At 60.4% G+C, this 12,987-nt stretch overlaps 1 protein-coding gene across 3 annotated transcripts in view; it reads right to left on the reverse strand.

Moving 5' to 3' along the window:
* Window positions 1-12,987, reverse strand: part of TBCD (tubulin folding cofactor D) — a 123,125-nt gene that overhangs the window by 33,094 nt on the left and 77,044 nt on the right. For all 3 annotated transcript variants that reach the window (XM_031469443.2, XM_064494812.1, XM_064494813.1), the window contains 3 exons: window positions 11,324-11,381; window positions 8,022-8,051; window positions 4,607-4,692 (listed from right to left, as the gene is read on the reverse strand). In XM_031469443.2, the coding sequence (XP_031325303.2) occupies window positions 4,607-4,692; window positions 8,022-8,051; window positions 11,324-11,381 (174 nt within the window). The remainder of the gene's footprint in view (window positions 1-4,606; window positions 4,693-8,021; window positions 8,052-11,323; window positions 11,382-12,987) is intronic.

Here is a 12,987-nt window from a genome sequence, read left to right on the forward strand (position 1 = left end):
AAGGAGTCCTTTAAGATCAATAAAAAATACCATCGCCTAGTAGACAGTCATCAGTACTCGCGGAAAAGAGACACAGCTCGTTCAGCCTCCTCCAGTGGGAAACGGAACGAGGACCTCTGTCCGTCGGTCAGACTGTCCGACAGCCACGGCGGGGGTTACAGCCGCTGCTGGGGGCCTGGAGACGGCGCTGCCCTGGAAACTGGAAACGCAGCCCCCCTGGCCAGCGACCCAACTCTTGTCAATCACCCGGACGCAGCCACATGGGTGAGAAGATACACAAACTCCCACCTCACCGCTTTACAGCAAAGGCTGGGCAGAGCCAGCGGCAGGAGGAGGGTCTGCAGGTCACACTCTGCGTCTAGGAAGGGAGAGCAGGCGTGCGCGGGGCAGCGTGCGCAGAGCCGCCCCCCCTTCCCCGGCGGGGCGTCCCGACACAGGCAGCCCCGCCCCGAGCTTGCCCCCCCACTTTCCCAGCAGCACTTGCTTGCTCTGTGTCTCTGTCACATTTTGGCAATTCTTCCACGAGTCCGTTCTTCAGTGTTACGATGTGCTACGGTGACCCAGGGTCAGTGACCTCTGATGTCGCCACTGCGACTGCCTGAAGACTCCGGTGATGGCTGGCATTTTTTACCAATGAAGTATTTTAAACTAAGGTGTGCTCACTGCCCATGTAGACATAACGTGACTGCACTCTTGGCAGACCGCAGCAGTGTAAACACCACCTTTGTGCGCACCAGGGAGCGGCCAGCTCCAGGACTCACTTTAATGCAGCACCTGGCTTACGGTGGTGCTCTCGGCCTGAACCCACAACACCCCCAAGGACCCGCTGCTGACACGCACCGAAGGTGCTCCGACCTGCCGTGCGCACCACTCCGTGTGGACAGAAGGAAGGCAGCCAGCACACCCGATCTCTCGGGAAGACACAAGAACCTGGGGACAGCGGGGACCTGGGGGGAGAGGTGAGATGGACTGGTTTTCCCTAAATGCCTCCTGCACCTTCTGAATTTTATACCAGGCACGTGTACCACTTCCACATCTTCTGAACCTGCCCCATCCTCACCCACAGAACCCCGCCGTGACGTGACCGTCATCCACATGCTACAGGTGGCAGAGACAGGGTGGATGGCACAGCCAGCCAGGGAGCGTAAGGTCCGACCCCACCCAAACCGTGGGTGGGCACACAGTGTGCACACAGGGTGAACGCGGGCGGGGACGCATATGCTGCAGGCGTGAGCGCTGGGGGAGTTGAGCCAGGGACGTGAGCACCAGAAAAGCAGGGGCTTCTCCAGAAGCGGTGGGACTAAGACAGAGTCAGAAGGAAAAACAGAAAAGTCAGGAGAGGGAACACACTGCCGGAGTTCTGGAAACAGAGGAGCCGAGACGTGACCCCTGATCCCAAGTAACCCGCCAGCCTGGCACCACCCAACAGACCCCTGCCCTGCCCGGTGGCCCAGAGCCACGAGGAGTCCAGGAAAGCAGGTAGGGAAACCGGTGGCCTCGTGGCAAGAAGCAGACGGAGGTCAGCTGGTGAGCTCCAGTCCCAGCCCTGCACCAACAGGGGCGGACCCTGGAGAAAGCGCGGCCGGAACCTCCAGCCCAGGCGGGTCTGTGCCCTGGCCAAGTGTGAAGCAGGGGGGCGTCCACCACAGGGCGGAGGATGCTGGGGACCCAGGGGGTGCATGGCTGCGGGCGGTGGGAGGGGTCGGGGCGCAGCAGCCAGGAGGGACGGCCCACCCTGCGCCCAGACCAGTGAGGGCTCATATGGACAGTGAGGGCTGGCAGGGGTGACGGCTGAGCGGAGAAGCAGAGTGGACGTTTGAGGGCCGTTAGGGACGCAGAAGTGACAGAACTAGGTCAGCGCCAGATGCGGGAGCGAGAGGAGGAGAAGCAAGCAGCTGGCCATGTGGACGGCGTCCTGCTCGCTGAGTCAGGAAGAAGGGAAGTTCATGCTGCGGTTTCCCTAGTTTGAAGAACTTACAGGACAGGAAAGTGCAAAATGACTGGAAAGCAAAATAATGACAAAACGCATCTTCAGACGGACACACAGGATTGCAGATGCCGCAACCAGCTCAGGAGACTCAAAGCCACACGGGCGTGAAGGACGGCCAGCACACCCGTCATTCCATGAGAAGGGAGACCGCCTGCACCCCCTCATCCAAACCCCGGGAGCCCCACCGCCACCAGCGGGAGCGCGGAGAACCGCCACCAGACCGCGCACCACGGGGAGCCACGCAGGCGAGGCAGGACCGACAGCACGGGGAGCCACGCACCACAGGGTTCCCGCAAGTTCTAGGAAAGGTCAACGCCAGCGACAGAGGGGGCTCGGAGGCTGTCAGGGCTGAGGCACGAGACCTCCTGGCGGGACGGAAGGCACCCCGTGCTGACAGCAGCACTGGTTACGGATCTGCCAGAACCCACGCTGCAAATCAGTGGATTTTACTGTATGTAAATCACATGTAATAAGTAGGTGAACAAAAATGAAGCTGATTTTTAACAAAAGGTTCTGCTGAGGAATATACAGGACATGGAAAGGCCGAGCCACCGACTAGGAGATACCCCGCACGTCATGCGCCTGAGAAAGGACCTGTGTCCAGAGCACGGGAAGAACCCGCAAATGCTCAGCAAGAAGAAGACTAGCCCAACAGGCAGACAGGTGACGATCGGTTAGACGAGCCACGAGCGGCGCACGGCGTCCCCGGTCCTCAGAACGCTGCCACAGGGCACTCCTGCCCACCGGCCAGAAGGGAGAAGACCAGACGGACGCCAGCAGGCCTGGCGGGGACGTGGGACAGCGTGCAGCCACTCTGCAAAACCACCGGGCACGGCTTACACGGTCAGGGCCCAGCCGTCCCACTCCTGGGTGTTTACCCGGGTAACGGAAGCACATCCACAGACAGACGGGCACACAGAGGGGACAGTCTGCATGTCCGACGCTCCCGTCTCCCAGAGGGGCACCCACACGTGGGCCGAGCTCCACTCAGCAGTGCCGTGAGCCCCTTGTGTTCAGCATGTGCGAAGCCGAACTCCTGGCCTCCCCCAAACCCAGGCGCTCCTCCCTCACAGGCGCCCCAATACCTCCACTGTGTGGTCCACGGGTGCCCTCACCAGGGGACCCAGTCCCTGTGCCCCAACTGTCCCCCGACCGACCCCCCACCTCCTGAGGGGCCCCGACTATCTCCTTGTTTCCAAGGAGCCACAGGGATAGGGATAGGTTCAAAGTGCAGATCTGACCATCAAACTGGGTTCCCTGACTCAGGACACCCCCCAGGCCAGCGCTGTCCCAGAAGCCCCACCACCTCAGGCTGGGCCTGCTGACTCTGGGCCCTTCCCTGCAGGGCTGCCCACCCCGCCGGGCTCCCTCTGCAGTTCCCTCTACGCCACCATCCCGGCCGACACCAGGAGGTGGGGAGAGCCCTGAGCGCTATGGTCATGGTGCAGCCTGGTCCCCACAACCACCTCCTGTCCACACAAGTGTGAAAATACAGACAACACGTCACACACGAGCCCCTGACCAGCTCGGAGACCTTGGCGACAAGAAAACACATCAGGGCTAAAACCCATGAGTTCTTTTACCCGTGAGACTAGGGAAAAGGCGGGAGATTCTCTACATAAAACGTGTGTTCAAATATTAACAATAAAAAAAATGGAATTAGAATAGGAAAAAACTGGTAAGGCTCAGAAGGCCATTAGGATGTTTAGGAAAGAGGGAAAGGATGCCAAAAACAAAGACAGTGTGTTTGGTCAAAGGTTCTTCCTGGGAAGGAGGCCAAATGCCGCATCTAAAACACACCTGCCCACGCTGCTTATGAAGAGATGTGATTTCCGCGTGGTCTGCACAGCGGGGCCGGGGCCCTGCCTTTACACACGCGATGTTTAACACCTTAAAAAAAGCACCTCGGGCTCCTGCCTCGGCTTAAGGCAAGTCAGCCCCTCGGGAAACCCAGCGCTGCAGCGGCTGACGACACCCAGAGGGCCCTGCCCCCTCGTGGGCCACGGGACTCGCAGCTCTGGCATGACCTCTGCACCCGCCGTCAGGGACGTCAGGGATGCGGGGTGTTCATCCCTTGGCCTGACTTCTCGAATACCTGCTCCTCACTCCTCTCACACACGAGCCAGAGGGAACTCCAACTCGGGGAGCACTGCTGTACCGAAGCCAGAAAGGAGGCACAGATTCCACCTGAGTGACGCCACGCCCTTGTGACCCGCTGGAGCAGCGGCCGCACAGGATGCAACGCTCAGTGGTTCCCGTGGCTGTTCCCCGTGAGACCAGGCCCTCGACAGAAACAGCTGACGAAGAGGTCGATTTGAGAGAAAAGTAGCTGCTACAGAAAGTGCCCCTGAAACCGTCTGCACCTGTTAGGGACTGAGCACACTTCTCAGGAGCAGACCCTGCACCCGACCTCGTGTGCACTTCGTGAAGCTTCGTACTCTGTCCACTCAACGGGAAACAAAAGCTCGAGACCGTTTTCAATTCCATTTTTAACTCTTCCCGTACAAATTAGATTTACTCTCAGTGGACCTTCCAGGATGAAGAAATCGAATGGTGGAAGTTATTTGACTCAAAAAAAAAAAACAGTACATTTTATGATGACTATTAAAAACTTACCTTATATCCAGGAAACAGTTAGATCTGTTACCAACAGCGAAGTAGTCAGCTGCGGTCAAAATATCGATTCCGTGTGGGAAGGTGCCCTGATGAAAAAGCAAAGTGGAAAACAGTGACGAAAATGATTTTGCCGAGAAAAGGCATTTTCAGAGTTCAGCGATCACATGCACATACCTCACACCTGTCGACAAGGAAGCACGCTATAAACCGGCAGCTGAGACTGCGAGCTGCTCGCCTGCGCTCACCAGTGACTCTCAGGGCCAGTCTCCTGCCTGCCTCTCCACGGCTGCACTGGGCAAAAGCTACCCGAATCACTTAGAAGATTTTTTTTCAAAGAACTCAAACATTTTAACTTTAAAATGTTGTAAGAGGCCTTTCTTTAAACCACACACCATAAAAAGAGTTTCAGCAGAGTTAAAGCTACTGATTTCATTCAAGCCGTGCCCCACCGGCAGAAGGACCCCAGTGTCCCCCACCCCCACCCCCGGACAGGCCAGCACCTGCCTGGGCTGTGAACCCAGATGAGAGCCCACCCCCCACGACTGGCAGGACAATGATCAAGGCATCCATAGGGGCACCATGTGGGGGCCTGGCAGCCAACACCCAGAAGCAGACTCTGAAACGAGGTCAGGAAGCAGCGCCCTCACCCACACCCAGGGACACGTCGAAGTTCGCAAGTTTTTATTGAGACCACCCTCTGGCAACGATATTTGAAAATCTAAAATCAAAATAAATAGTTTTCTAAAAAGACAAAGAAGACAAACTTTGAGCCGAGGAGTGAACACCACGCAGCCATCAACCACGGAGGGCGTGGGGGCCTGGGTCCCGGGCGGCCTTCCTCCCCCTGAGCAAGCATGAAAGGGCAACGCCCACCCCCCTGGAAGAGAGAGATACACACCGCTAGCCTCCCAGCCACCTGCGGGAGCCGGACGTCACAGCGGCGCCTGGCTCGCAGGGGCACCAGCTCCCACAGCCAGCTCCTGGGTCAAGTGACATGAAGAACTGAACCTGGGATCGGACCCCAGACTGTCCCGTGGAAGCAGGCGTGTCCCTCACGGACACATCAGCATTGGAGGTCCAGCTCTCAAGTGACACGTAAAGGCCACCCTGCCTCCAGACACAGCTCAGTGCAGGGTGGGCCACCACGCCGACCACCTCTTTGCTTGCGCTCTCCCAGGCCCACCCTGACCGGCCCGAGGCTGAGTTAGAGCAAGGCCGCCGCGGCCACGGACGTGGCGCCTCTGCTCCACCACCCAAGCCTGCGCCCCGGCCAGCGCTCAGACGCCTCCAGACTCCCCAGGCCCTACTCGATCCGGCCACTGGACATGGGAGCGCCACGTCTCCACCCAGGTGGCTCGTTGGTGTGGGGAGGGTGAATGGACAGAGGTGCCTTCTGTTCCAGCAAATCCCCCCAATGGTTTCTCTGGGAAGCAGAGACACCCAAGACCCCAACGGGCTGGAGGAAGCCTGGATGGAGAGGTCAGCCCCCAGCCCCGCACCCCCCCCACCAAATTCCCCCTCAACACTCGCGTCACTTAAGTTGGCCAAAGACAGGCCAGTGCTTGCACCCAGGAGCCCGGAGGACACCCAAGCCCAGGCCACGGACCAGCGCCTGCTGGTGACCCTTACTTGCTCTCAGGCCTCCCCACAGCCACCACCCACAGCACCTGCCCTCCCCCCAGGCTCAAACCCTGGCCTGCGGCCCTGACATCCCCACATTCCTCTTCTTGGTGGGCAGCAGCTACTGCCCTGACAGCGCAGCCTGTGTCCCAGGGGTCAGCCTCCGCCCAGTGAACGGTCCCCACCCCCGGGATCAGCCTCCCCTGGTGAACAGTCCCCCCCAGGGGGTCAGCCTCCCCCCAGTGAACAGTCCTCCCCAGGGGTCAGCCTCCCCCCGGTGAACAGTCCCCCCCAGGGGGTCAGCCTCCCCCCGATGAACAGTTCCCCCCAGGGGTCAGCCTCCCCCCGGTGAACAGTCCCCCCCAGGGGGTCAGCCTCCCCCCGGTGAACAGTCACCCTCCAGGGCTCAGGTAGACGAGGACTAAGTGACACCCGAGGACCCGAGGGGTCAGCAGCCTCCCAAAAACGGAGGAAGGTCATGACTCTCCGGGCATCTTGCAGGGACAGGCACACCCACAGAACGAGGCAGCACCCCAACAATCTCAGTGTGGCACAAGTTCAAGTTCAAGATGGGGCAGCTGGTTCCCTCTCCTCCCGTGACACCCATGGAATCCCATCTTCGTTTGGACCAATCTTGGCACCAGTTTGGCCACAACGCTCTTTCCACACTGAACACCTTGCCCTGCGCACCACAGCTCATAGCACAGACCTCCAGCTAAGCCGCCCTCCGGCCACCCCTCTGCAACCCAGCTGGGTCCTCACTCAGGACCCCTCCCCACGGTCACCCTCCACAGGCCTGCCTGGCCTGAAGCCCGCAGACTCCTTGCCCTGCTCCCCTCAGTTGCTGGGGAACTCCAATCAATACCAGGGCTACATGGACGGAGGTGCCCTTGCCCACGCCCGGCACCCACATTTCCGGGAGCTCATCCCACGGTGAACCAAACGTCAGCCCCGCGGAAGCCACGGCAGAAGCGCCAGCCCCTCTTCCTGGCTGCTGGCAGCCCAAGAAGGACGAGGAAACCCAGAGACACAGGCCCTGGTTCAGGACAGCAAGGCCAGCCCTGCTGTGAGGACCCCAACAGACACGGGGCCCCTGGGGGACAGTCCCCGCTCACACACTCGCTCCCGGATGCCAGGCAGAGAGTCTGAGCGTCCTGTGCTCCTCTGAGGGCTCCTTTGTCCGCCCGCCCTCCCGCCCACCTCCTTGCGGCTCCGCAGCCTGACTCCTGTCCCCGAGGCCGGTCCCTGCTGGTCCCAAGCCATCGCTGGCTCCCATGCCGTGACACTCCCCTCCAGCCCAGACCCCTCCCCGGCACCCTTCTGCCTCCACAAACCTGACCTGCCACTGGCCTACTAGCTACATGCAGGCCACAGGCCCCGCGCAGTCGTCACACAGCGTGGTGACTGGGGACGACCGGCGGGGAGAGGCTCAGGGCCAGGCGACAGCGGCAGGCGGAAGCTGGCTCTGAGCACATGGGGGCGGGCGGGGGTCACGTCCTGCCTGAGCCAGGCTCCTCCGCCACCCCCTCCAGGCCGTCGGCAACGCAGACGGCACTGGCTTCTGACGCACGTGAAATTTACTCACACGTCCGAGTTTCCTGTCGAACAACCACTGAGCGTCTGAACCTGTGTCACGCTCAACAGAGTGGCACTATGAGTGGCTCTGTGATCGGAAGTCACCGTGGGGACCACTAGCTCATTCTCGGTAGGTTGTTACCCACGTTGGTAGCCTTAGCACTTCCACCTCCGCGGGCACAGGGAGTTTTAGGAAGAAGACTTAAACAAGCGGGCGTACCTGTCTCCCCACGTTCTCCTGGAAGGCGGCCTGCAGGAGAGAACACAGACAGGGTAGGGGTTAGGTGTGCGCGTGCCGGACGTCACAGGTGGACGCACAGCAAGGCCAGGGTGGGACAAGTTACCACGGCCATGCCTTCTAAATAAAGGTCTTCACAGCTGACCAACCTGAGCCTCCAGGGTGGCTCCTCTTTCTGCTTTCATGTCCCAGTGGCCTTTAAAACCACACCCTATGAACTCAAGTTTATAAATCAGACGATCCTGAAAAACAGCCTTTAGCTGCAAACAACAAGCTTCACACTAACGCCTCATTCAAGGCCCTGGATTAAAAACAGGAATAGCGCCAGTCTGCTCGGTTAACTAAAAGCCCAAGACCCATTTTCCTGCGGGTCTGTGACAACAGCTTGCAGGACGATGACGCATGAACACCAGGTCTCCTCCACGTGCCACTCACAGGCCGCAGCACGGCTTTCAGAAGGTCAAAGCACGAACTGAGAGTGAGGTGCCCTCGGGTGGACTTCTTGCCTCTGACACAGCCCCACCTGAGCAGCCAGAGCCAGCACAGCGAGCCGCCAGCTACCTAGTGAGTGGGGCGAGCGGCACACAGGACACGACCTTGTCACCAAGAGTGTCTCCGGGCCAGGTCAGAGTGTGGAGGTCAGCGCTGCGGCTGCTCCAGGGAGCACGGGGTGGGGGGATGACTGTGCCTGCAGGCGCAGCCCCATCGCCTAGGGTGGGAGCCAGGCCCAAGAGGACGGGCAGGAGCTTCCCGGGAGCAAGGTCATAACCCCCAGGACGTTCATGTCAGCACGGTTCACCACTCACCCGTGGGAGCCGGGAGGAGCACGTGCAGGTGCTCACGGGGCATCAAGAAACTGGAGCATGAAGACCCCACGTGACATTTAACGGTGCACCCGACATGCCTGGCCGGTTCCAGGGACAACCGGACACCCAGCCCTGCCATGTGCTGTTCTGCAACTTCCGCAGTAAACTCAGAAACGAGACCAGCAAAAGGCAACGGAGAAGACACAGTGTCAGCTTACACAGCACGCAACACTTGAACGTATTTACTGTTCTGGTGACGGCGTGAAGGCGGAAGGCAGCACAAAGCACAAGCCCTGGAAGACGACCCGACGCCACGGCAAGAAGGCCTGGAGGACGTGGGGGCCGAGACGGAGGGACAGACACACGTCAGGGGCGCAGGGCAGAACAGGGCGAAGGCTTCAGGATCGAGGGCCGCACAAAGAACCCTGGGCCCGACACAAACAGGGCCCACAAGACCAAGTCTGCCCACTGCCTCCTCGGAGCTCACAGTCCTGCCCCAGGAAAGGCCCCGCAAGAGGCGAGCAGGCAGCCCGCAGGCCCCCGGCCGGAAAGCACGGTGTCCGACCACTCGCCGCGCAGAGAAAGGACGGCGCCCGCGTGAGCCAGGGCGGGGGCGGCACCAGGGACACTGCGCCCCACACCCCCCCGAGAGCAGGAAGCAGCCTCCCACGTGAAGGTCCCCTCCCGGTTCCTCCTGCCAGTGAGGGAGACACACCTGCGCACTTCTCCCTCAGCCGCTTCCGTAAGCCTTCAGAAACAACTGCTTCTTTCTCTAAAAGTTGCACGTGAACAGCCTGCTCTGGTCGCCGCGGGGGTCCCACTCTTAAGAGACCTCTGGGTGTACAAGTTAAATTGACTGAGTTTTTTCTCCTGCTAACCTGTCTCGTGTCAATTTAATTGTTAGACCCGCTGAAAGAACTCAAGAAGGAAGGGGTGAGATGTCCCCTCTCCGACAACCACACACATTTCACCGAAGAGGACACAGTGGTGCACATCACACGAGAAGACGCTCCGGTCACCAGCCATCAGAGACACCCCCTCACACCTCGTCAGAGCAACCGAAGCAGAAACAGATTGTAAGTTACACCACCGTCAGGTAGGGTTAGGGTTAGTCGGTTGGCTGAGCGTCTGAAAACCAATTAACACGATACACAGCATCAGCAGAATAAAGGACAGAAACCACACGACCGTCTCCAAATCTCACACCCACTCAAGACAAAAAAAAAACTCCCAACAAACCAGCAAAACTTCCTAAGCCCGCCAGGCAGTATTCACAAAAAGCCTAGAGAGACTGACTGCTGTCCCCCGACACAGAGAGCAGGCCCAGGAGCTGCAGGGCAGCTCAGCCAGAGAGACACGAAGGCTCCGGGAGTGGAAGGGAAGTGAGCTCTTCCTCAGGCCCGATGACGGGACCCTGTGAGCAGATCAGACACGCACACACACACGCTCGGGGACCAGGACGCGAGGGTCCACATGAGAGGGCCGGGATCTGGGGGTCCATGTTCCACAGGCGGTGCTGGGGCCCCGGGAAGCGTGTCGAGCAGGAGTACCCAACTGGCCTGAGGATGGCGGGGCCAAGACGCAGTGGTGACCACGATGCTGCCGTCCAGGCCGGGCTCCCCTCACGGAGGAGGGAGACAAGGGCCCACAGTCTCGGCCCCTTGTGCTGGGATCCCCTGCAGCTGACCTCACTAACCGCTCACACAGGCCAGCTGTCAGCCACGGCCCCCCAGCCCTCCCAGCCTGTGCTGTCCGCCCTTCCCTCTGGGCAGCAAGGCCCTGGGGCCCACCCAACATGACACTGATGCCCCACGTCCCACCTCAGCGGTCTGAGCGCACCTGTGTGTCCTGACATCACGTCTGCCACCGAATCCATGACCTCTGACCTAGCCAGGCACACAGTCCACAGCACCTCTTCACGGCCAGACTTCTGAGCTGCACCCACCCACTGACACCTCAGAACCTCCTTTTGCCACTCATTTTTTACAAGACACACAGAAAAGTACACAAATCGTAAATGCAGTTCGACAAGTGATCAGAAAGCAATTAATTTTTCAGTTTCCTCTAACAGAGACCCACTCCCGTCTCACTCACTCACACAACTTCTACCCGGACGCCCAGGGCCTGAGAGGTCAGCCGCCTCCCCCACCTTCCACCACCAAACCCTAAAAGCGTGCGTCCGCTCCTCTCTGGGCACCTGGAAACCTGCTTTCAGCCTTCACATCTGTGGGCAAGGCGAGGCCTGTCTGTCAAGCTGGGGCTGCCCCTCCTGCTGTGTGGGTGGGCCAGCTGTCCTCACAGCCCATGTGGGGCCTTCAATCTGACCGCTCTGGACTCCTCTGCATCCTCGCTGGGAGGGGGAACTCAACCTGACCTGCCCTTCACAGGCTGCAGACCACACCCCTCCCTGGGGCCCACCCCCCCCTCCCCGGGGAGCCACTCACACCCTCAAGGAAAGGAACAAACACAAAAACTTACAGAGGCTGCTCTCCTGCAGTTCACGTTTCGGTCAAACACGGTGGCAAGCACCAGAGCGCTGTGAGAAAGAGAGAAGGCGATTAATCCGTGGAAATCCACACAGGCCCTGGATGTGGAACCCACGGCCCCTTCCACGCGCTGGACACGCAGGGCGAGCCGTGAGCAGTTCGGCGCGGGGGACCATGGGAGGCACACCGCAGGGCCAGCCAGGTCCTCAGGTCTTGCAGGACAGGACCATCTCAGGCGCTCTGGGGGCTCGGACGGAAGCAGCGCCCAGTAGACAAGGGCGGCCTCATCAGGGAAGGACATCCAACACGAAGGGAGAAGCATGCGGGCGGCCAGTGGAGCCCAGGAGACCAGCAGGAGCGCCCACCCCACACCTGCCCAGAGGCGGCTGGCCAGGCAGAGAAAGCAGCTGAGGCCCCCGCCGCTCCACCAAGGCCAAACCACGACCACGTCCAGGAAGAAGGGGTCCCCAGCCACACTGCTCACCAGCCTCGTCGACCCCCTCCTGGGCCATCCCCCTCTGTTGCTGGCGATAAACCGGAGAGGCCCAGGCGACAACAGAACAGCGGAGACGCAGCGCTGGGCCCGAGTGTGCCCTGCCCTTCTGCATCTATCAGCCCACAGAGGAAACGTTCGCCAAGGGGCACCTCAGACACACAGGGGTCACCTGGAAGGGATGCTGCGCTCCCGCCTCTGCAGCCTGAGCCCTTCCTCCCAGCAGACCCCAGACCCCGGGACACTCCACTGTCACATCCACACCCTCCAGCTCCCCCAGCCGCACCTGTCTGTCGGGCAGACTGATGCCCCCTCCAAAGTCGTCCAGGCGCTAAGCCCCCGAACCAGTGACCGCATTGCACAACCTTGCAAAAGGAGTTAAGAGGCAGACGCAGCTAAGGTCATGAGATCACCCTGGTCAAGTGCTGCGGGCACAAATGCCCTGGGAAGTGGGGGCAGGGGGCGCGAGAGACCCAGAGCAGCAGCTCGAGGAGGACTCAGCGGAAGCTGCCAGCTGTGGAGCTGCAGGAAGGGCCACTGGCCAAGGAACGTGGCGGCGCCTCCAGACACTGGAAAAGGGAGAAATGGGACTCTCCCCTGGGGCCCCTGGAAGAAGCCAGGCCAGGACACCCTGGTTCCAGCCCAGCAAGACCCAGGTGAGATGCGTCCCCTCCGCCCCCGCCCAAATGCTGAGATGCTCCCGGACGGTGAGAACCAGCGAGCCACTGATCTGCGTGGACACGTGGACCAGCCCACATGCAGCGTGCCAGGTGAAGGCAGCCGGCATGTGGCGCCTGCTCCCAGATGCCGTAGAGACGGCGATGCTCTGGGACCAAAAGCAGCCTGGTGGTGGCCAGGGCTTGGGGGTGGCTGACCACAAAGGGTGAAAGGAGGATTCTGGGGGTTCGGTACTGAAGGTGTGGACCCCAGGTCTACGAAACCGTCAAATCCACACAACCATCCACAACAAGGCTGAATTTCCCCGTAGGCAAATTAAAGAGACTACCAGGAAGTGGGCCCCAGGATGGCAGAGGGAACGCGCTTGCGTGACAGACACCACAGGTGGCGGCCGGGGATGGGAACTCTCCTCCGGGGGCTGCTGTGCTGCTCATGGGGAGGGTTAGCAGCTCTGAACACCCCCCACAGGCACTAGGCTGCAGCGC

Source organism: Camelus dromedarius, chromosome 16 (genome assembly GCF_036321535.1).
Source record: "Camelus dromedarius isolate mCamDro1 chromosome 16, mCamDro1.pat, whole genome shotgun sequence".
NCBI lineage: Eukaryota > Metazoa > Chordata > Mammalia > Artiodactyla > Camelidae > Camelus > Camelus dromedarius.